The sequence below is a fragment of the Triticum urartu genome, chromosome 5A (genome assembly GCF_056163025.1).
Source record: "Triticum urartu cultivar PI428250 chromosome 5A, HENAU_Tu73, whole genome shotgun sequence".
NCBI classification, from domain to species: Eukaryota; Viridiplantae; Streptophyta; class Magnoliopsida; order Poales; family Poaceae; genus Triticum; species Triticum urartu.
Window position 1 is genome coordinate 7,178,062 of NC_141877.1, and position 23,620 is coordinate 7,201,681.

The window sequence follows — 23,620 nt, forward strand, 5'->3', positions numbered from 1 at the left end:
AGTAGTTAGAAAATGCTCAAAGAGGATTTTTCATGATTTTATGTAAAATTCAAACATCATATTTAAACGACATCAATTGAGTATCAAATACTATTTGTTCATGAATATCCCCTAGGTTTAACTTCAAGCCCTCCTTGAAAAAGATGGGTTCAGGGAAATCGTCCATCAAAATTAAGGGAAAAAACTAAAACAAAGGTTTCCATTTAAATTTACTCTACACTTTGGCTGTAGATAGTACTAGAGACATGCGAAGCAAACTTACAAAGTCTTATCAGTTTTACCTTATATAAATAGTTGTCATGATAGAACATTTTGTAGTCAAAGAGTGGTTCTGATTGTTTCTTTCCGTCTAGGCCCCATCGAAGATCCATAGGATTGTTGCTTAATTATTTATGAAGCAACATGTCAAAACACGCACACACGCACACACGCGCGCGCGCGCGCACACACACACACACATAACGACAATGACTATATATATTTTTAACATAACTTAAAGGGCGAACCGATGCTGAAAGCTCACGCACTAGTTGGGGCCTAGGGAAGGAAATTTCTCAACAGCCTTACCCTTGCATAATAATTTTGCAAGGAGGCTGGTTCAAATCCAGGACCTCCAGGCCACAAGTGGCGAGACTTATCACTGTGCCAGGCCCGCCCTTAAAAATCATAACATAACTTATGGCCATTAAATTGCATAAAAGTGACCTAACAACAATACAAAGAAACACACCGATACTGTCACAGAGCTTTCAGGGAAAACACACCGATATTTCTTCCACGAATCCAAACAATTGAGCAAGATGGAAGAAGGTATAAAAGACCCAAATCCCTCAGGGTTGTTGACCATTCCGGCAACTTTTCCATTCAAGTCAATAACTGGCCCCCCGTTGTCATACTGCAACAATTCGTATCGACAAAACATGAGTTTACAATAACAGGAAAAATGGCATACAATAGATTGCAATATAGAACTCAAAATTGTAACAAATGTATATAATACCATTTCATGATAAGATATATTACCTCATTATCATAGTAATGGCCATCTAGAGAATGAAAGTACACGTTGTGGTGCCGCTCAAACATGGTTGGATTCATATACTTTGCCCTAGCATATGTTATCCTTAGATTTAAGGAATTGTCTCTTCCGAGCTGAAAAACCTCTTCAGCAAATTTTACATCTTTTTCACGAAGAGATGGTAACTTGAATGGTTGATCCACCTTAACATTCAAGAAAGCGATATCGTAATGGGGCTGATAGTAGACCAGCTCGCCCTTTGCACTAGTGCCATTTAACAAATGAACAGTAACCTGAAAAAAGTTCCGGAACAGATTTTATAAGATTTTTGAACAATGCCTAGTAAGCAAATCGCATATGATGTTTCCAGTTATCATAGAAGGCCAATAGCACAAAAAACATGTCCACTGCACTGGTGCCGTCTAGCAAATGAACAGTGACCTAAAAAATGTTCTGGGACAGAACGTATAATTTTTCTGAACAATGCTTTGTAAGCAAAAATTGCATATGACGTTTCCATTTTGTTAAACTAGAAAAGGCCAATAGCTAGCACAAAAACATGTCCTTTGCACTGGTGCGATCTAGCAAATGAATAGTGACCTAGAAAAAAGTTGCGGAACAGATTATATAAGACTTTTGAAGAATGCTTAGCCAGCAAATCGCATATGCCGTTTCCATTTTGTTATAATAAAGGGCCAATGGCACACAAAAAAAGCATGTGAATTGCAACTAGTTAGATTTGACTCACATCAGCACGAGGGGCATACTGTTCGCCGCCTGACGAGACGTTGTCAGGAGCATCCTTTGTGCGAATGAGCCGCGCAGTTGTCAAAACAAGGCCGGTTTTGTTCCCCTCATCCCAATCGACCCAGAAGCCGGAGCAGCCTCTCAGCGGTTCACCATCTGTGTGATTGATTCAAGCACGGTCGACACATACATTAACTTGCATGATGGATCAATCAATCCAAAACAGAGAGGCTGCATTTATACATACTCCATACCAAGAGAGGATGAAACCCCTAGGAGAAATTTGGCAGCGGAGAGCACGGCCTGGCTTCCAGATTCACGGACGGAGAAGAGCTGGGCAGTGTGAAACCTGGTCGGTGGTTTGAAGTCATCGAGCGTGGGGATGTTCACAGGGCGGGGAGCTACAGGCAGGCGGCAGGAGCATAAGTAAATAACGATAAATATGGATCGAGAGTAATTAGTTACTGTGATAAATAAACTGATGAAGAAGATCGATGAGACGGACCTGATTCTTCATCGCGTCTGGCCTGTTCCATCTTCTTGGCCGCCAAGTAGTAGGAGCCAGGATAAACCCACGCGAACGGATCAGGCGTCGAGACATCTTCCTCTTCGCTCCACACAACCACCTTCTTCCTCTTCTTCTCCAAGGGACCGTCTCGTGTGCTTCCATAAGCCGCCATGGACCCGCGCACTCGTCTTCTTTCCCGGATCGCCGCGAACTGGAACTTTTATAAACGCAGCCGCGCCGCCGCCGCCGTCGCCGCTGGGGATTTATTCGTCCAGTTTTTTTTACTCTCGGGGAGGGATTTTTTTCGTCCAGTATTAGAGGCGGGCTCCCAAACCAAACCAACAATCCCTACGCTCGGCTGGACGGCTCGTTGCAGGCCGGTTAAAAAAAAAACCCGACCATGTTCCTCATATTTTTTTTGAAGAAAGGCCATCATGGCTAGCTTTATTAAATCATGAAAACGTTTACATAGTCTCGAGCATGCTGACATTGAAGTCAGGAGGCTCGTCCAACCAAGTAAGAGTAGACTTATTACAAAAGCTATAGTTAGCTAGCACATGAGCCGCTTGATTACATGAACGAATACAATGTTTAAAAAAGACCTCCCCAATTGCAGTACTTATGTCCACACATTCTGCAAATAGTGCTGCAGCTTCATCCCACCATTTTGTATGACCAAAACAAAAATTAATTACTTGAAGTGAATCTGATTCCGCTTCAATCCGATTGAAACCAAGAGAGTTGGCAAATGCCAAGCCGTCTCTCATAGCCGTCGCTTCCGTGGTAATTGCATCAGCTACAACTGGAATGAACTTACATTGCGCGGCGATAAACTTACCCCTATCATCTCTGAGGACAGCAGCTGTCGCACCACTTCCTTCATCTGCAAAGAAAGCTGCATCAACGTTTAATTTTGTATATCTTGGGTCTGGCTTGCACCATTTTGTTTCAGGCATATCATGTGATCTTGCTGTAGCGGTCTGGAAGTTTTTTGCTATAGAAAGAACCGAGATCGACCATCTCCATGAAGGTGGCACCGGTTCATTATGTGTTACTTGCCTCCGAATCCACCAAAGATACCAGCCTCCCACTGCAAGAGCTTCTTTAAAATTTATACTTGGGTGTATAAGTAAATGGATCTCCGGCAGTGAAAGTAAATGCTCAAAAATAACTGAACCGGATCTATCCACCAACAGTGAATGGTCAATGAGATCCATCATACCAAGTCTGGTCCACAGGTACCTCGCATGCACGCACTGGAACAAGAGATGTCGGATGTCCTCCGCGCCCTGGTGGCAGATAGGACAGGCGCCGTTGGAGCCAACGTGCCTATTAGTTAGGATGGCTCTTAGCGGGACGATCCCTCGTAACACTCTCCAACAGAAAATTTGAACTTTACGTGGAACAGATAATTTCCAAAGATTACTCCATACTGCCAAAGGTGTGGATCCACATGGTCTTTCCATCATATTTGCATGGGACCTATAAGTATGCATCCATTGCAAATGATAGGCTGTTTTAACAGAGAAGATGCCTGTTCTGTTTGGTTGCCATGCTACAAAATCATCAAAAGCTTGGAAGTGAACAGGGATTTGAAGTATCCTTCTCACGTCCACTGGATAAAAAATGCTTTCTAGAAGCGTATCATCCCATGTCCCGGTCACTGGATCAATTAGCTCGCAGACCTTAGTAAGAATTGATTGGCCTCTCGGTGTGATCACTTTCATGTCAGAACTCGAAGGGACCCAAGGGTCCTTCCAAATGTTTACCTCTTCACCCGTACCAATTCTCCAAATATCCTCTTTTGAATGTATCAAGACCCTTCAGTATACTTTGCCATGTGAAGGATGACCCATTTTTTGGGGTAGCACTTAGTATACTTCCATTGGGGTAATATTTGGCCTTCAACACTTTTGCTACCAAGGAATCTGGGACAGTGATGAGTCTCCAACATTGTTTTGCCAACATAGCTAAATTAAACGAATATAGGTCGCGAAAGCCCATACCTCCTTCACTCTTTGGGACGCACAATTTCCACCATGACATCCAATGCATTCTTTTATGCTCCTCATCATCCCCCCACCAGAACTGAGCAATACTGTTTGTAATTTCTTTACAAATCCCCTTGGGAAGACTGAAGACAGACATGGCAAAAACTGGGATAGCCTGCGCTACAGCCTTTAAGAGAATCTCTTTGCCCCCAATAGAAAGTTGTTTTTCCATCCATCCTATCAACCTTGTTTTGATTCTATCAATGAAGTGTCTGAAACAATCACTCTTATCTGCACCAACTATAGCTGGAAGCCCAAGATACTTATCTGACAATGCTTCTGTATCAATATGAAGAATTTGACTAATTTCTGGTTTAGAGACGACACTGGTATTAGGACTGAAAAATATACTTGATTTAGCCAGACTCACCATTTGTCCTGAACTTGCACATATAGGTATCCAGTACTTGCTGTAAGAAAGTTGCATTTAACACATCTGCTCTCATGAGAATTAGAGAATCATCAGCAAATAAAAGGTGTGATACTGACGGTGCATTTCTGCACACTCTAATTCCATCCATGCCACCAACTTCTTCTTCATACTGCAACATACTAGACATCCCTTCTGCACAAAGAAGGAACAAGTATGGGGAGAGGGGATCCCCTTGTCGAATCCCCCTAGTAGGGGTGAACATATTTGTTTCTTGAGAATTAAATCTTACTTTGTATCTAACAGAGGATACACAAGCCATAATCATATCAATCCATAGGGCGTGGAACCCTAGCTTTTCCATCATGCTTCTTAAGAAAATCCACTCAACACGGTCATAAGCCTTGTGCATGTCCAGTTTCACTGCACACAGACCTGTTCGCCCTGCTCTTGTGTTTTTTATTTTATGGATACACTCATAGGAAATAAGGACATTATCAGTAATTAACCGTCCAGGAACAAAAGCACTCTGAGTAGGAGAAATAATATCAGGCAAAATTCCTTTCAACCTAGCAGCGAGCATCTTTGATATTATCTTATATAAGACATTACAAAGACTGATAGGTCTGTACTGTGTGATTAATTCGGGTGAATCCACTTTGGGTATTAGAACTATGGACGTATCATTCCATTATGCTGGAATTTGCCTTGAATTTATTGCAAACAAAACCTCTTGAGAAATCTCATCACCCAAAATATGCCAAAACTTTTTGAAGAAAATGGCATGAAGCCCATCAGGCCCAGGTGCTTTAAGATCACCTATACTGAAAACCGCCTTCCGCACATCCTCGTGGGTATAGGGGGCCAAAAGCATATCATTCATTTGTTCAGTCACCTTAGTTTGGACTTTATTTGTAATAGAAGGATCCACATGTTGCACCTCTGAAGTAAATAAGCTATGAAAATAACTCTGTACATGTGGGTTAAGAGCAGCCGTACCTTCTATCACATTACCATCTCCATCTTTCAGTTTTTTAATAAAATTCCTCTTTCTCCTCGCAGAAGCATAGGCTTGGAAAAATCCCGTATTACGGTCTCCATTTTTTAGCCACCCCGCTCGGGAGCGCTGCATATAATAAATTTCCTCAAGTTCCAGCAAATACTCAATCAGTTCCGACAACTCTTTCCTCTTCTCTTCACTTTCATCATTGATGGGTCCAGTCATAATTTGCTCAAGCTCTTTCTGTGCCTTCTGTAGCCTTTTCTTAGGCTTCTTGAGCACCCTTTGATCCCAATCATGAAATATATTATGCATGCGCTTTAATTTCTCATGGACGGTGGTTAAACCCGGGGCAGCACCCGCCGAGACCCACGCCTCCTGTACCACATCCGAGAAAGATTGTTCTCTTAACCAACGTGCCTCAAACCGTTTAGTGTGTCCGCCATTGTCTCCTATCTGGGTATAATACTCCGTATCCACACATAAGGGTCTATGGTCGGAGTGGTTATAATTCAAGTTCTGCAAAACTGCATGTGGATATAGCATCGACCATGCATCATTTATCAGCCCACGATCTAGTTTCTCTCTAATCCGGCCTCGCTGCCACGTGAACCGATCTCCTACAAACCCCATGTCCCTGAGTTCGCAGTCATCAATAGCAGACTGAAACGCATGCATGTATTGCTGCGGTCGAGGGTTGCCCCCATCTTTCTCATTAAGGAATTGTATCTCATTCAAATCTCCCACCAGGAGCCATGGTAGATTAGTGTTCTGATGCAACCGCCACATTCTATCCCAAGTCTTGTACTTGTGTTCCCATCGGAACTCACCATACATACCGGTGAGTCTCCATTCATTGTTATTCTCATCCTCCACTCTCACGTCTATGAACATGGGGTCAAGCTCCAACCTATGAACCTTAATTTCTTTCTTCCACAATAACAACAAGCCACCTTTCCTTCCATCCCCAGCACATACTAACTTTCGATCCATCTTTAATCGCCTTCTCAAGCACTCAGCCGGATAGTTGTCTAAGTGTGTCTCCGACAAAAACATCACATCTGGGTTGCATCCTCGCTGGACGTCCAACAAAGCACGAACCGCCGGGGCATTCCCCAGTCCGTTACAATTCCAACTCAAAACCTTCATTGCTTCTTCCCGCACGATCAATCCTTACACAAAAACCTACAGCAACAAAGATAACCACAGCCCCTCACAACTTCAACGCATAGTATGAGATTGATTGGAACTCAACTTGTCCTTGTTGAATCACAGGCTCTTGCACAGCATATGCTCCTTCGATCAAGATGATGGAGCAGAAAAAACACATCTACTACGGGAGACCTGGTGCAAATACGACCAAAATCTCGCAGTAGAGAGAGAAACCAGCCACGGCGTCGAACGGCGCCGTCCTGGGACAACAGTCGCCGGCAGCCGCGCCGCCGCCAAGGAGGCGGCCGGCAGCGGGCCAGCAAACCCTAGTCGCCTGGTGTTCGCCTCGCAACAGAGAGAAAAACGATTCAGCTACCATGTTCCTCATATTGATCGGCCTTGAACGATTTAAGTGATCAACATTCTCTGTCCAGCCGAAATATAGGACGGATATAAATACACATAATCGCGACGCATCCGTCATGTTGGACTCGATAGGTAGGACCCTCCGCAAACTGCATCAAAATCCTCCGGCCCCGACTTGTCGGGCCAGACATTTTGCTCTCCTCTCTTCTCCCTCGTCCGCGTCGGCCCGACCCTAGCTCCGCCGTAGTACTAAGCCCTTAGCACCGCCAGAACACTCCTACTCTCCACTCTTGCCGCTACGAACGTTGTTGCCGGCCCGGATGTCACCGTAGTATGTTTCGGCTATTTTCGGACTGCACTTTTGCCCTCCATGTGATCCCACATTGAAAAACAAAATAGCTAAGGTATGAATTATGCACTTTGCCCGATATGCCGTATGAGGGTCGTCTGAAGCCGTCCGCGGGCGTATCAACGGACGTTTAGGGGCTGGATTTGCGATGTCTATAGATGTTTTTTTAAGGAACAGGCTGTAGATGTTCTTATTCAACCCCGTGGTCATGGCTAGTTTTTTTTCTTCTGAAGAGACCGTAGCCTGGGTATGCTGGGAGGTGACGACATGGGCTAGACCTGGGTCATGCGGCTATGGCCATAGTTTTGGGAGATGGCGACGACGCCCATTGGTATTGTTCCCCTTCTTGGAGGCGTTGCTGAGGTGCGTCGGCATCTCATCCTTAAAATTGTGCTTGGTTGTTGACTTTGGGCAAAATTCTAGGCCCGGTTCTGAATCGGCGATAACGGTGTTCTCGATGCCGTCCCTCTATAGGGAGCATCTTGTACGGAGACACGGCTTGGAGGTTATGTGTTGCGTTCCTTCGATGCTCGTTCTATCCCAGATTGATCTTCAGGGGGCGGTATGTACGCCATTGTTGGTGCCTCCGATGTCTTTCTCAAGATCGAGCCACTCCCGCCACTTACTCGCTGACCTCTTGTAGGCAGACATTAATGGGTGGATGGTGCATAGATAAGGGAAGCCTCGTTGGCATTTGTCAGTTCAGGGTAGGCCCCTTTGTGTTGTGGTTGTAATGTGTGTGGTGGCTTGTCTTCGGGGGGAATATCTGGTGCACCGAAGCTTGTGGTGCTACCGGTGCACTGAAGTCATATTGTGCATTTAAGATGTTCAAAAATTTCTGAATTTTGTTTAGCACATTCATACAACATCAATGTGGATTGTCACAAAATTTCAAGTCAAAGTGCAAAACATAACTCGAAAAAACAAAAATGACAAATTCAACACTGAATAGTATGTAACATAACTTGGGCTCTAGATTTGGCCCATTATCACATTGATGTCAAATTTGTTATTTTTATATCTGAAAAAATATTTCAACTTTTTGTGACATCATACATTGATGTTACATTAACGTGCTAGATTTTTTGAAAATATTCTATGACATCCGGTGCGCCGGTAGCACCACAAGTGCGGGTGCACCGGATACATTCCCCTTGTCTCCGAACTATCCCTGGTGTGGAAAAAGTGCATGAATTTTCAAAAAGTTCATAGATTTTTTATTTTAAATTTGGAAAAGTTTACAAATTTGAAAAAAGTTGATGAATTTTTTAAAAAACCACGAATTTTTAAAAAGTTCACGAATTTTTTTATTTAAAGATTTGAAAAAAGTTCACGAATATGGAATTTTTTTATTAAATTGAAAAACTTCATTAATTTCAAGAAAATTATAATCTGAAATAAAACGTTCGCGCATTTGAAAAAGCTCACAGATTTGAAAAAAAGTCCACGTTTATAAAATGCTGATAATAAAATGAGAAAGTAAAACGAAAATGAAAGTTAATCAGAAAAAAGGAAAAAAACGGAAGGAAAACCGGACGGGGAGAAGCTTGCCAAAACCGGGTTGCACCAGCGGCTCGCGACGTCGCGTGCAGGCTGCGAGCAAAAGAGAGAAAAACAATAAATGGGCCAAACCCAGAACAGAGGAGGGTGGTCTCAAAAAAAAAAAAAAACCGGCGGCGCCATTGGAGGATCTGCCACCATGACCACAGTCGTTCGGATCAGTTGGAGTCGGTCGGTGGACTGTTGGAGAGAAGAAGAAGGCGGCGGCGGCGGCAGGATCGGTTGGTTTCTCGATCGTGGCCATCCAAGAAAGAGGATGAGTGCCGCGGGTGGGGAGAGATCCAACAACAGAAGAACCATGACGGCCGATCCGACCAGCCGAGACGATCCCTTGGCCTTGCCGGAGAAGAAGAAGAAGGTGAGTGTGCGGAGAGACGAGGCATCGTTGCCTGATCCAGACGCGTGGATTCTCAGCGATGCCGACTTGGCCAGGATGGAACGCGACCAGAAATCAGGTCCGTCTCGTCCATTTTTTCATCAGTCATCAGTTCACTCTCGATTTTTTTCATCAGTCAGTTTATTTACTCAAGATGTAAACGCAACTGTTTAATTAATTAATTATTACTCTCGATCAATATATATATAGCTCCACCGCCTGTGAAAATCCCTACGCTCGATTACTTCAAACCCCCGACCCGGTTTCACACCGCCGAGGTCTTCGCCGTCCGTGATTCAAGCGAGGCCGCGCTCTCTGCTGCCAGATTTCTCCTAGGGGTTTCATCCTCTCTTGGTATGTAGGATGTGTATATGCAGCCTCTCTGGTTTGGATTGATTGATCCATTGCCCGTCGCGCAACTTAAAAATGTATGTATCGATCGTGTTTGAATCACGCAGATGGTGAACCGCTGAGACGCTGCTCCGGCTTCTTGGTTGATTGGGATGAGGAGAAGAAAGCCGGCCTTGTTTTGACAACTGCGTGTCTGATTCGCACAAAGGATTCTCCTGACAGCGGCTGGTCAGGTGGCGAAGAGTATGCTCCTCGTGCTGATGTGAGTTAAATGTAGTGTTTCTTCTAAAAAACATCTATCATTCTTTTCCAGCCCAGCCGCTTCCACCCCCAAATAAATTACTAGTTGCAATTCTCTTGTTTTTCTTGTGTGTGCTACTATTCGCCTTTCCTAATAATAACAAAATGGAAACGGCACATGTGTTTGCTTACTAAGCATTGTTCAAAAATCTTATATAATCTGCCCCGCAGCCTTTTTTAGGTCAATGTTCATTTGTTAGATTACACCAATGCAAGGACATGTTTTTTTTGTGCTATATATATTGGCCTTTCGATTTAATAACAAAATGGAAACATCATATGTGATTTTCTTACTAATTAAGCATTGTTCAAATCTCTAGTACAATCTGTTCCGGAACTTTGTTTTTAGAACTGTTCATTTGGTAGACGGGACCAGTGCAAAGGACACACTTTTTGTGCTCTTGGCCTTCTCTAGTTAATAACAAAATGGAAACATCATCTGTTCAAATCTCTAATACAATCTGTTCCGGAACTTTCTTCTCAGGTCACTGTTCATTTGCTAAATGGCACCAGTGCAAAGGGCGATCTGGTCTACTATCAGCCCCATTACGGTATCACTTTCTTGAATGTTGAGGTGGATCAACCAATCAAGTTACCATCTTTTTGTGAAGAAGATGTAAAATTTGCTCAAGATGTTTTTCGGCTCGGAAGAGACGATTCCTTAAATCTAAGGATAACATATGCTAGGGCAGAATATAAGAATCCAAACATGTATCGGCGGTACCACAATGTGTATTTCCGTTATCCAGACGAGCATGGTGATGATAATGAGGTAATATATCCTATCATGAGATAGTATTATATACATTTGTTACAACTATTAGTTTTTCTATGTCATTTGTTTTATAACATTTTTCTTGTTACTGTAAACTCTCATGTTTTGTCAATGTGAATTGTTGTAGTATGACAATGGGGGCCTAGTCATTGACTTGAATGAAAACGTTGTCGGAATGGTCAACGTCCCTAAGAGATTTGGGTCTTTTATACCTTCTTCCATTTTGCTCAACTGTTTGGATTCATGGAAGAAATATCGGTGCGTTTTTCCTCTCACCTCTGAGATAGTATCTATATGATTGGTGATGCTAAGCTAATGTGTTCCCTCCTATTGTTTTCTTCTTACTTATTGTTGTTTTCTTCTTACTTATTGCTAGAAGTCAAACTATTTTTTGTAGTATCTATTTGCTCACTTTTATGCAATTTAACAATGTTCAGGATATCGGTAACTGGTAGCATATGGTTGGGTGTTGAGTAGGGATTAATTGGCTTATCAGCCTATTAACTGAATTCATTGGTAGGTTAACTAGGGCCATGTCTATATATATCCTAGGCTGCATCTGAATTGATTTTCAATATTGGAGCCTGTGTTTTGATTTTCGGCCGAAAAAAGTGGATTTCGGCCGAATTTCGGCCATCTCGGCCTGGGGCGAAAAGTATATTTAGGCCGAAATTACTTAAATTTGGCAACTTTTGGTCAAATTTAAGTCAAATTGCAGTCAAAATTTGGTCAAATTTCAGCCGAAATTTTTGAAAATGGCCGAAATCCGGCCATCTCGGCCTAGGGCGAAAAAAAGCTCAAACCGAAAATCAAAAGACAGATTGGAGCACATGCTGCAGTAAAAGCAGCCATAGATTGCCGCAAATGCCAAATGCACCACACAAGTGCATTTTAGATACTATTCAGGGTGGACACGGTCCGGACCGGTCCGGTCCCTGACCGAGCCGCCGTTTGGACCGGCCGCCGGCGGACCGGACCGAGCAGCACAGCGGTCCTCTTTTCCTGGACCGGACCGGCAGAGGTAAAGCTCGGGCCGGACCGACAGGACCGGCCGCGGCGGCGAGGTCGTGACTACGGCGGCGTGAAGAGACGACTCCGGTGAGCTTCTAGACACGATGGAGACAACTGCGTGATCGAGAACGGCGACGGTTCACACATGGGAACAACAGGACGCGGTGGCGCCGGCCGAGGCGCGCATGTTTATTCTTTCGCAGATTTTCCGTTACATGCAAGCAATTTAATGGATGCATGAGCCCACGATTTTGTGCGTACGTGACTGCCGTAATTAGAGGATCAAGTTTTACATGGAGTCAGTCGTGGGATGACGACGTAATTAACGGATCGAACCTCGTTTGTCTAGTTATTTATATTTTCTGTTTGACGGAAAGAAAGGAAAGGAAAACGGCCCACGATTTTCTGTGTGCGGGCGGGGCAGCCACGATCACTATTTTTTGCAGTATCTATTTGCTCACTTTTATGCAATTTAACAATCTTCAGGATATCGGTAACTGGTAGCATACGGTTGGGTGTTGAGTTAGGGATTAATTGGCTTATCAGCCTATTAACTGAATTCATTGGTAGGTTAACTGGGTCATGTCTATATATATCCTAGGCTGCATCTGAATTGCTTTGCAATATTGGAGCACATGCTGCAGTAGAAGCAGCCATAGATTGCCGCAAATGCCAAATGCACCACACCAGTGCATTCTAGATACTACATAGGAGAGCGACACTGCAGCAGCAGAACAGCAGCAGTATTACATCAGAGAGGAGAGGAGTTTACCTTGCAGCCTGGTGAAGCCATGGATAGAGGACAGGAGGAGCATATGGCGAAGCAGCTGGAGGAGTGGAGGTGTGTCCGCTGCGGTAACGCAGGCAGCTGCTCGAGGAGGGTCAGCGCCGACGACTGCTTGGCGTGGGGGCTGCTCCTCCATGAGTGGGAGAGAGCACGGACCAACCTAATGCGCTGGGGCTGCTCCTCGATGAGCGGGAGAGAGCACGGACCAACCTAATGCGTGGGAGGCTGTGGGTAAAGGGAGGGAATGAGCTAAATTTGGGCCAAAATTACCCAGGCAGTTAATCAGTCCAGCCAATAATTCGGTCTGACAAGCCGATTAATCTGCTTGTTAGACAGATAAATTGGTCCACCCAGTTAATTGCGTGAATAGATCCTTTTTAACTGACTGATATGCCGATTAACTGGCAGATATATATTTTGAACAGTGCAATATAATGACCATAAGTTATGTTAGGATTCTCAAAGAAAATGTATCATTTTCGTGTTTTATGTATATACACACAGTCATATGTTTGTAAAAGTGGCTAACATAAGCAATTTAGCAATAATAATTATTTATAAGCAAATCAAGAGCTGAAAATAAAACAAGTAGAACCATGCTGAGACTACAAAATGGTTCATGATGACAACTAGATATAATAAGGAACTGATAAGGCATTATAATTCCGATTCGCATGTCTTCAGCCAAATTGTAGAGTAAAGTTAAATGGAAAACTATCTTTTAGGTTCTCTCTGTCAATTTTGACGGACAATTTCCTGAAACCTAGGAGATATTCAAATACTCTTTTGTGGTACTCAATTGTTCCTGGTTATGTTGAAATATGATGTTTTACTTTTACGTAATGTCATGAAAACCCGTCTTTGAGCATTTTTCAACTACAATGAATGATTCATCCCTTTTCGGCCTTTTTGAACTTTATTTGTATCAAAATATTTGGTGGCCCTTAGATAGAAGTTGGATTCCACTAAAGATGACTTATTTTGAAAGGGTTACTTACTCCTGTATACCTTGCTCAAAATATGTTGCTTTTTAACATGTTAAATAGAAGTTGAGTTCCACCAAAGGTTTGCTTATTTCGAAAAAAATTACAACTCCTGTATACCTTGCTCGAAGTATGTTGATTCTTTTAACATGTTAGATAGAAACACCAAAGATTGCTTATTTTGAAAGGTTTCATTATACCTTGCTCGAAATATGTTAAAATGGTGTCTGATTTGGTGTAGGTGCATCGCCCGGCCCCATCTTGGGATGATGTTTCAAGCCATCAAGCTTCTAGAACCTGCTCATGTTGACATGTTATGGCGTATGTATAACATTGATCATGGTCTTATTGTTCAAGAGGTATGTAATGGCTTCCGGAAGGTGCTCCTTTTCCCATGTGTATATGGTATAATTGTTTGGCAATTGAAGCCTAGGTGTCGAAAGGATCTAATGCTGAGATACTCGGAATCCAAAAAGGTGATGTTATTGAATCTATCAATGGAAAACCTGTTTCTACCACAATTGAGGTGGGTGTATTAGAGATTTGTTAGGTTAATGAGTTGGAAATAAATTACATTTGTGTGATAGTTGTTAGCTTAACGGTCTTGACTGCAATGCTTTTTCTCTGCAATTGTCAGTTGGAAAATACGTTGATGATCACATGCAAGGGCCCTTCAGGTGCTGAAGTTCATATTTCTGTAAGTTCATTTATATATTATAACGGCGGTTTGTTTGATCACTGCCATCCATTCCTCTGTACCGAAGTATCATTAGCAAGTGCTAGCACTAAGAGATTTTCCCCCTAACTCCATAGGTTGGGGTGTTTCACACACTCAAAAAACAACGAAGCACCGTACAGTGGACTGCAGAATTATCAGAACTTGGAGAAGTTCTTACAAGCTAGGTACACCCTCCTCTTTTAACTAGACCCATCTACAGATTATTATCCATATTATTATTTCAATTCTCATGTATGTATATTCCATTTTTTTGCTGATAATTATTATCCAGATATAATGCTAGCACTAAGTCTGTAAGCTTATGTCACACTCTTACATGACACCCATGTGATCTCAAATGAAAAAAATAGCGCGCTACAGCAAAATAGTGGCGACCTCAAAATATGCTATTAGCGAGACATTGTACACCGATATATTTAGCGAGGCAATTCTCAATACGCTATAGCGTGCTATTAGCGACGCTATAGCGCGCTATTTTTTTCAGTGGATATCATAGCACACCATAAAGTATGCTGATATTTTGGAACTTTATGGTTTTGTTAAATAGGTGGTGCGCAGCAAGTAAGTTGTAGAGAAAGACTTCATCCATGTTTTCTTCACCAAAGCATCCACATCTTCCATTGTAGACTTGGAAGTTTTAGATTTTTTGGAACAAGAGATGCATGTTGGGGCTTGTAGGTTTGTCGACGGGCGCTAACTTTGAGTTGTGTGACATTTTGCAAAGAATTTGATTAAATATTGCTTGCATGTTCCCTCTCTCATTCACCTTGGGAGAGGTTTTTTGCATGCAAAAGAAGGCTTGGTTATTTGACTCATGTTGTGTTATTGTTTGTTACAGGTCCTACAGACTCTTGAACAGGCTGCCAGAAGAGGGATGCGAGAAAATGCCAGAAAAGGGATGTTTCTGTAGAGCTGTGCCTGTGATGGATATTTACCTGTGACCATATGTTGTAGTAGTAGTCTGGATATATTAGAAATAACATATTTAGTTGTAGTCAGTGCCAAAGTAGCAGCCCGTTGTGAGATTCTCTGTTCTGCTAAAAGAAATGCAGTACACCATACTGAAACCCCTCTTTTTTGAGTATTCCATGTGTCAAATAGTTAACCTATTTTACATGCCCTTTTGTTCATGATCAAGTCAGTATGTCAACATTTATTTTATTACACAAGTTCATGAGCTTTGCCATTTCTCAGTTAAGGAAAAGTTACTCAGACATATAGCCAGTTCACACACAATCCCTAAAAAAAAGTTCACAAACAACAGTTCAGGAAGGACACCTCCCTTGGCATGCTTCTGCTGGACGGCCTGACCGAGTTTTTGGTCGGCGTGAGCCACTTGTGGGCTGGGTTGGGCCACTGAGCCAAGCTGCCACTTTGGAGTGGAACTGGGCTCTCGAGAGGACGTCCTGATCATGCGCTGCTATTCTCCTCAGGCCGATAGCCGTGCCGCCTCCCTATACCTCGCCAAGCCCCCACCCCGTTTGGCCAATGTCGTGCTGCCGCTCACCGATCTTCTCAAGTCGACCCAAGCCGGACGTAAGCTCGTGCGGCACCCCTCCTGGTGGCTCGGTCAGCAAGTGAACCGGCTCTGCTCGGCTTAGAAAAGGGCTATGGAGGAGTGGAGGATCTCGGCCCTTGCCGGTGGAAGGGCTCCCTTTTTTCATACTCTTTTGAGGTTTGTTAGTGTTTGTGTTTACGTTAGGGCTCAGAGAAGCGAGGCGGCGGCGGCTCTCTAAAGATGAAATAAAGTTCTCCCCGCCTAGTCTCCGTCCCGGTGGTGTTTCTAGCATCGTTGAAGGGCGTGTGGAGGTTTGTCTCTGGCGGATTTCATGGGATTCGGTCGGCATTTGTCTTCGGTGAATCCATGTGGATCATATTTTCGTTCGTCTGTGTTCGTGTGTTTACAGGTTGGATCCTTTCGATCTACACTTCTCTTCATCGGTGGTACTTGATGTTCTGGTGAACTGGTCCTACGGGACCTTACTCCTTAGCACGACGACTTCCCGACTATCTATTAGAACAAGGTTTGTCCGGCTCCGATTAGAGAGGGGAGAAGACGGCAGTGCGCCTTCGGCTCGTTCCAGTGCTAGTAGTCATCTAAAAGAGAAGAGTAAACAAATCCGCCAAAAACTTTGCTACTAGAAGGAAAAGACATCTGATTGTCAAAAAAACAGGAAAAGACATCTCTAAAAAGAGAAAAGGAGATACCTAAAATAAAAATGTTATTTTTTTACTATAAGTACATATTTGCGTTTTAGCATTTTTTATATTGCAATTAATATGTTTCAAGTAATATCTTGTTTGTGCCACTATCCACTAGATTTTAATAAATTATGGTTGTGCCACTAAAGCTTGCGAATACAATAGCCACACGCCCATGTGCAACATTTCGGTGAGTTGCCGGCAGGTCAGGCCTTGTTTCCATCTCCTTTGACACGCTTCCTCCTCCGAGTGATCCACCACACTTATCACATCAACCGCAGAGAAGAGAAGATGCATTTGACCGTAGCATCCCTTGTGACAGGACAAGACATGGCGACCATGCAACCCAGCATGCAGTAAGGGGCTGTTTGGTTTCTAGCCACATCTTGCCACATTTTGCCACACCTCAGCTTAGGCAAGTTTGACTAAGTTAGATGGGTGTTTGGTTCTAGCCACATCTAAGGCAAGAATTTTTTTATGAGAAGTGAACCCCACATGTCATAGACACAAAAAGTGTGGCAAGATTCCCTTAGGCAAGCCAAAGTGTGGCTAACAATTTGAGCAACTCAAGTTAGGCAAGTGTAGCAAGTATGGCAAAAATAATGTGGTCATATATGACAAACATAGTCACAATCCAAACAGCCCATAAATCCCGCGGACTCTCGTGTCTACCAAGACAGTCGCACATGCCCTTTGAGAATCCGTCCAACTACCGCCTCCACCCCCAGCATTCAGCACATCACTCACCTTCATCGGGTTTCTCTCCTTGTACTTCCCGGCCGCCACTCCAACTGCTGGCCCTAGTCCTCGTTGAGTCTGACATGACGCTGCTCGTCCGTAGCCTATGCGTGAGCAACACGGTGGGACCCAGTGCCAGGCGCCAGTCTAGCCACTTCACGCATCATCGCATCATGCGAAGAAGGAAACCTCATCGACCTTTTGTGAGCAGGATGCATAGCGCGGAGCACCCTAGGGTTATCACCATGGACTTGGCTCCATCACCAAGGAACACTCACATCATATATACTAAGGTGAATTCTATCCATCAAACCTTGGCATTTCTATCAAGGACACACTGTGCGTGTGGGTTTTCTCGATGAGGAAGAACCCATGGTAGATAGTAGTGGACTTCCTCTACTCTGGGTACAAGAACCAACCACCTAAGTGTAGGTTGTCGCTTGGGGCAGATCAGGTCATCATTGCGCAGTTCCACAACCCCTTGGACATCGTACTCCTTGTCGGCCGCTCTTACTACTACATCTCGTAGTTCATCACATTCTCCCGCTTCAACATCTTCTCCCCTTTTGATAACAAGTTCTCACATATCTCTCTTTTGATGAGATTTGAGCCCATCTCCTGCAGTTCCAGGAGTGGGGAGGCTAGTAGTGAGCGGCAACAAGAGGAGGAGGCTTGCAGTTCCAGTAGTTGGGAGGCTAGTAGTGAGCAGCAACAAGAGGAGGAGGCGCTCTCGTGTCAAGGTTTAAGTTCATGTCATGTTTTATTTTGTGCTTCGTGTTTGTGTCCATTTGCTTCATTGCGATGTAATAAACTGTTTGTGCATGTTTGCTTTGCTTGCAACTTGATCGACACTACACTTTTTTCATTTTTCTAGTTTGTATCCGAGCCATGGTTTCCCTCTTTTTTTGTGTTCACACCAAATCAGGAACCAGCAAGAAAGATGGATCAATAATAATCAAAGGGGGTTCACAAACTAGAAAGACAAGTCGATCACAAACAAATACTATAATCACTGAAAAGCATTAGCATAATACATCCCTAATTATTACACACCACAAACTTGTTATTTTGGCATGGCGAGCAGATCTTCGCATCGCTGTTGGAGCAAACGGGGTTGGAGGCACCGGGAACTATGGAATCACCTATTCATTCAAAATTTCATGGCTCTGGCTGCTAATCGGCGAACGTATTCATGTCCACGAGGCACTTCCAGTGTGTTGATCCTTCAGCGACCACTTCGTCATCGTCATCCTCACGGACCTCTACACGGTGACGGAAGACCACACCATCACTTAATCGTGGCCGATGAACGTGAGGTCACTGCCAACCACGCCTTGTTGCCCAAGTTGGAGGAGATGTTAGCCGAGCTTGGCGACATTGATGAACACAACAACGACCCGATGACGGGGATGCCGCAGGGCACCCACAACATTCTTCTCAAGTTTTTTTGTTTTTGTTTTCTATATTTTTTATTTGTTTCTCCTTTTCACTTTCCTATTATTATTTTTCCTTTTTTTCCATTTTCTTTCTTTTAGACCTTTTCACATTTAAAACATGTTGCCATTTTTTCCATTTTTTTTATTATGTTCACCTTTTTTAAATGTTCAGAACTTCAAAGAAATGTTCACAAAAGTTGTATAAAAGTGTTCACAAATCCCAAAGAATATTTATATTTCAAAAAAAATTAGAAAAGGTTTTAGTAATGTTTATTTTTCACCAAAAGTTGTTATCAAATTTCAAAACATTCTGGTTTTTAAACTAAAGAAAAAATTATTTTTTCTCAAAACCAAATAAATTCCACCTAATAAAGAGTAGAAGAAAAACCCCACTAGAAAAACCAGGAAGAAAATTACCCGAGTCGATTTTTTTGAGCGGTAATTGCTCGAATTGAATGAATCATTACGACCTCGATGGCCAATTGGGTTGGCCCAGTCACGACTTCTATGATATCGGCCGCCAATTTGACACGCTAAGCATCAAATAGGGGTTATTGCAAAAGGCAATCCCTATTTAACACATTATGCTTCAAGTTATGCTTTCACACACAGGAAACCAAACCACCATTTAGCGGTAGCCAATGTACATAGTGTTTCAGTTTTAGTTTAGTTTAGTTTTTGTTCTTCATTTTTTTGCCTTTTATTTCTAAAATTATCCTTATTAAAAAAACAAAAAAAAAGTTCAGAAAGGCCCATGACCTGTCAATCTGCGAACAGACCGCAAGAACCCCGCGTACAGTCCGAAAGCAACACAGGCCACAATGTTTTAGCAGCCTCGGCGGCGCGATTGCAAGAGGATCGGCGATGCGCGCGAGCAAGAAGATGTTGAGCGCGGGCGTGGAGAAGCCCAATAACAAAAGGGCCACGGCGGCCGATCCGACCAGCCGAGGCGATACCAACGCGAAGAAGACGAAGAGGGATCCGTCGCCTGATTGCGTACGCCCTCGTCTTTGCCAAGATTGCACAAGACGAGATCGACAAAGAGTCAGGTCTGATTGCGCTATTCCGTAGCCACCATCCAAGTTTTCATTCGAATTCCTAAATAATGGTACAGACCGTCTTCATCTGCTCATGTGTGATCTGAATCATCTGACCGATATATGTTTATGTTGCTGCCGCCTGTAGCTCCCCGCCCTGTGCAAATTCCTACCATCGCTTACTTCAAACCTCCCACCTTGTTTCACACCGACGAGCTCTTTTCCGTCCGTCAATCTGGAAGAAAGGCCGTGCTCTCGGCTGCCAAATTTCTTCTAGGGGTCTCATCCTCTCTTGGTACGTTCTAATCCTCTGTATGTTTCGGATTTTTTGATCCATCGCCGCACGCAACTTAACGTATATATTAATTGTGCTTGAATCACACAGATGGTGAGCCGCTAAGACGGTGCTCTGGCTTCTGGGTTGATTGGGATGAGGAGAGCAGAACCGGCCTTGTTCTGACAACCGCGCGGCTGATTCGCACAAAGGATGCTCCTGTCAGCGTCTGGTCAGGCAGTGAAGAGTATGAATTGTTACAGTATGACAATGGGGGTCCAGTTATTGACTTGGATGGAGAAGTTGTTGGAATGGTCAACGACCCTGAGAGATTTGAGTCTTTTATACCTTCTTCCATTTTGCTCAATTGTTTGGATTCATGGAGGAAATATCGGTACGGTTTCCCTTTCAGTTCTGTGATGGACACAATGAAAATGTGTTCTCTCCTATTGTTTCTTTTTTAGTTATCGTTAGGAGTCAAACTATTTCTCATAGTATATCTATTTTATCATTTTTATGCAATTTAATGACCATAAAGTTATGTAAAGATTCTAAAAAGAAGTGAGCATTGTCGTATTTTATGTATATATATAGAGAGAGATATGTTTAAAAAAGTGGCTGCAATAAATAATTTAACAATAATAATCATTTATAAGGAAATCATGAACTGGGTCTTTGATGGGGCCTAGACAAAAATAAACATGTATAGAACCACGCTGAGATGCTGAGAGTACAAAATGGATTATGATGACAACTAGTTATAAGAAGGGTTTTGCTTTGCATGTCCTTGGCCAAGTTCTACGGTAAAGTTTAATGGAAAACTATGTTTTAGGCTTTTCTCTCTATTTTGATGGACAATTTCCTGAAGCCATCTTTTTTCAAGGAGAGTTTCAAGTTAAACCTATGAGATATTCATGAACAAATATATTTTGTGATACTCAATTGTTCTCAGTCATAATGAAATACTCAGTTAATCCCCTCTACTATTTTGTGATACTCAAATGCATTTGTCAACTACTATGAATGATTCATCCCCGTTGGACCTTTCTGAACTCTATTTTTGACTCAAAATAATTGGTTATTGTTGTTTTTTCTTGACATGCTAAGATAGAAGCTCGATTCCACCAATGTTTGCTTATTTTGAAAATGTTACTTGCCCATGTATACCTTGCTTAAAATATTCTAAATGATTATCTGGTTTGATGTAGGCATTTCGCCTGGCCCCAACTTGGAATGACGTTTAAGGCCATCGAACTTCTAGAACCTGCTCATGCTGACATGTTATGGCATATGTTTAACATTGATGACGGTCTTGTTGTTCAAGAGGTAGGGTAATGACTTCCTGGAGGTGCTCAATTTCTCATGCATGTAGTGGTTAATTATTTGGCAATTGAACCCTGGGTGTCAAAGGGATCTAATGCTGAGATACTCGGAATCCAAAAAGGTGATTTTATTGAATCTATCAATGGAAAACGTATTTCTACCACAATTGAGGTGGGTGTATTAATGAGCTGAAAAGAAATTACATGCGCGATAGTTGGTGTCTTCATGGTCTTGACTGCAATGTTTTTTATCTGCAATTATCAGTTGGAAAATACGCTGATGAGCACATGCAAGGGACCTCCAGGTGCTGAAGTTCATATTTCTGTAAGTATATCATAACGGTGGTTTGCTTGATCCCTGCCATCCATTTCTTTGTACCGACGTATTATGAGCACAATGCTAGCACTAAGAGATATGTTTTGCTAACTCCATAGGTTGGGGTGTTTCACACACTCAAAAAACAACGAAGCACCGTAGAGTTGACTTTAAAATTATCAGAACTTGGAGAAGTTATTACAAGCTAGGTACACATCTCCTCTTTTAACTAGCCCAATCTACAGATTATTATTTCAATTCTCTAGTATGTATATTCCATTTTATGTAGATATAATTATTATCCAGATATAGTGCTAGCACTAAGTATGCAAGTTTATGTGCATTGTGCGATACACTCTTATGTGACACCAATGTGATGTTTAAAATATCATACCACACACCATAAAGTACGCTAAGTTTATGGTTTTCGTAAATATGTTGTGTGCAGCAAGTTGTGGAGAACAATCTTCATCCATGTTTTTTTAGCCAAGCATCCATCTTCCATATGTAGACTTGGGAGTTTTAGGATTTTTTCAAACAAGAGATGCATGTCTGTGCTTGTGAGATTTTCTGTACACCTTATTGAAACCCCTATTAGTGCATGAGGAAGCGTTGTTTATTACCTTATCCATTTGGTGGTCAACAAGGACAAGTATCTTGGCTCTGCACATACGTGTAAGCACGAGGAGGAGCAAGTATCTTGGCTAATGAACTTTCTGAAAAAGCACTAGCTAGTACTAATTTTTAACTGTGTTGCTGGTTTGTGGTAATTCTTTCCCATAGTGATCTGACTGTAAACGCATGTATATTTTTGCTGTTACAAGTAGATGAAATTTCTAAGTTCCAAGTGTAAGCTGGCATACATACGAGCTTGTCCGCTATTAAACCATGCGTCACAATCCTAGCTTGTGGTCTCTTATCTATTTGTGTGTTGACTTCTAGTCATTTGGCATGGAATTTGCAGTGGTCCTTGATGTTGATTTTGGTACATGGACAATTCTGATGTTATGTCCTCAAGTTCTTTATCCTACCACTTGCCCATAACAACTGATGATGTACGTGCAATGATTCGTCCTGATTCCATTTTTTGTAAACCGGTGATGTTAGCTGAAAGAATGAATATTTTGTAGCTAAGTTTGTATTTATGTTTTGAAGCTGTGTGTAGCGAACTGTGATGTGAATATATATATCTTGAAGAAGTTAGTCCCTTTTTTTGCTACATTTCTTATTGGATGGTTTCATGCATATATTTCAAGATTAACATGTATTTTTCCTTGGCATTAAAAATAAATAAATAGTGAGACTAATTCCGTGAGAAATTGGTTGTAACCAAGATGACCCTGTGGAAGTGGAACAAAGTGTGTTGTGAACCAAAATCATAGATCAAATCGCAAAGGTGTTGTTTTCAATCGAACCTTTTGGTTTTTTTTGCTTGCAAAGGGGTTTACCAGCATATTAAAGTCTAGGGAGTAACAACTCCCTCCATGACTTTATGATGTCAGCCGATTGAATCATTGAGATGAAAGTATATTAGACTGAAGCGATAGCTCCAAGAGAAGAAGGAAAACGAGCTAAAAAGAACAAACTGAATCTGCGGTCCTGCACAGTATGTCCATATCCAAACAACTGTGGTTGATATGTAGCTACATGACCAGCACCCCTCGCTTCCTCTACCCGCAATGCGGAAACCCTAGATTAGCTCATTCAACTTGCTTTGAGGTTTGTGTGCAAAAGAAGTAGTGTCAAAACACTGAGATGTTCAAAACAAACACCATACTCTTGAACCTGAGAAATTAACAATCAATTTATGTCTGGTTGCATATATTGGAAATATTCCCTAGAGGCAATAATA

The 23,620-nt window shown here is 42.5% G+C and overlaps 2 protein-coding genes and 1 pseudogene across 3 annotated transcripts; 2 read left to right on the plus strand and 1 right to left on the minus strand.

Annotated features, from left to right (window-relative positions):
• Positions 1-2,737: 2,737 nt before the first annotated feature.
• Positions 2,738-6,843, minus strand: LOC147967410 (uncharacterized). The gene is made up of 4 exons (XM_087523117.1): positions 5,858-6,843; positions 4,695-4,760; positions 4,280-4,650; positions 2,738-3,156 (listed from the first exon to the last, which is right to left on the minus strand). The coding sequence occupies exons 1-4, from the start codon at positions 6,841-6,843 to the stop codon at positions 2,738-2,740; spliced, it is 1,842 nt and encodes a 613-aa protein (XP_087379243.1).
• Positions 6,844-9,341: 2,498 nt separating this feature from the next.
• On the plus strand, positions 9,342-15,527 carry LOC125555712 (uncharacterized). The gene is made up of 10 exons (XM_087522463.1): positions 9,342-9,576; positions 9,708-9,851; positions 9,956-10,110; positions 10,633-10,920; positions 11,051-11,181; positions 13,946-14,063; positions 14,138-14,230; positions 14,342-14,401; positions 14,518-14,607; positions 15,282-15,527. The coding sequence occupies exons 1-9, from the start codon at positions 9,378-9,380 to the stop codon at positions 14,605-14,607; spliced, it is 1,278 nt and encodes a 425-aa protein (XP_087378589.1). The 5' UTR covers positions 9,342-9,377; the 3' UTR covers positions 15,282-15,527.
• Positions 15,528-19,683: 4,156 nt separating this feature from the next.
• Positions 19,684-22,487, plus strand: LOC125555713 (uncharacterized; annotated as a pseudogene). The gene is made up of 7 exons (XR_015603425.1): positions 19,684-19,868; positions 20,005-20,151; positions 20,242-20,524; positions 21,339-21,455; positions 21,531-21,624; positions 21,718-21,777; positions 21,888-22,487. The product of XR_015603425.1 is annotated as an uncharacterized LOC125555713 (transcript).
• The last annotated feature ends 1,133 nt before the right edge of the window (positions 22,488-23,620 follow it).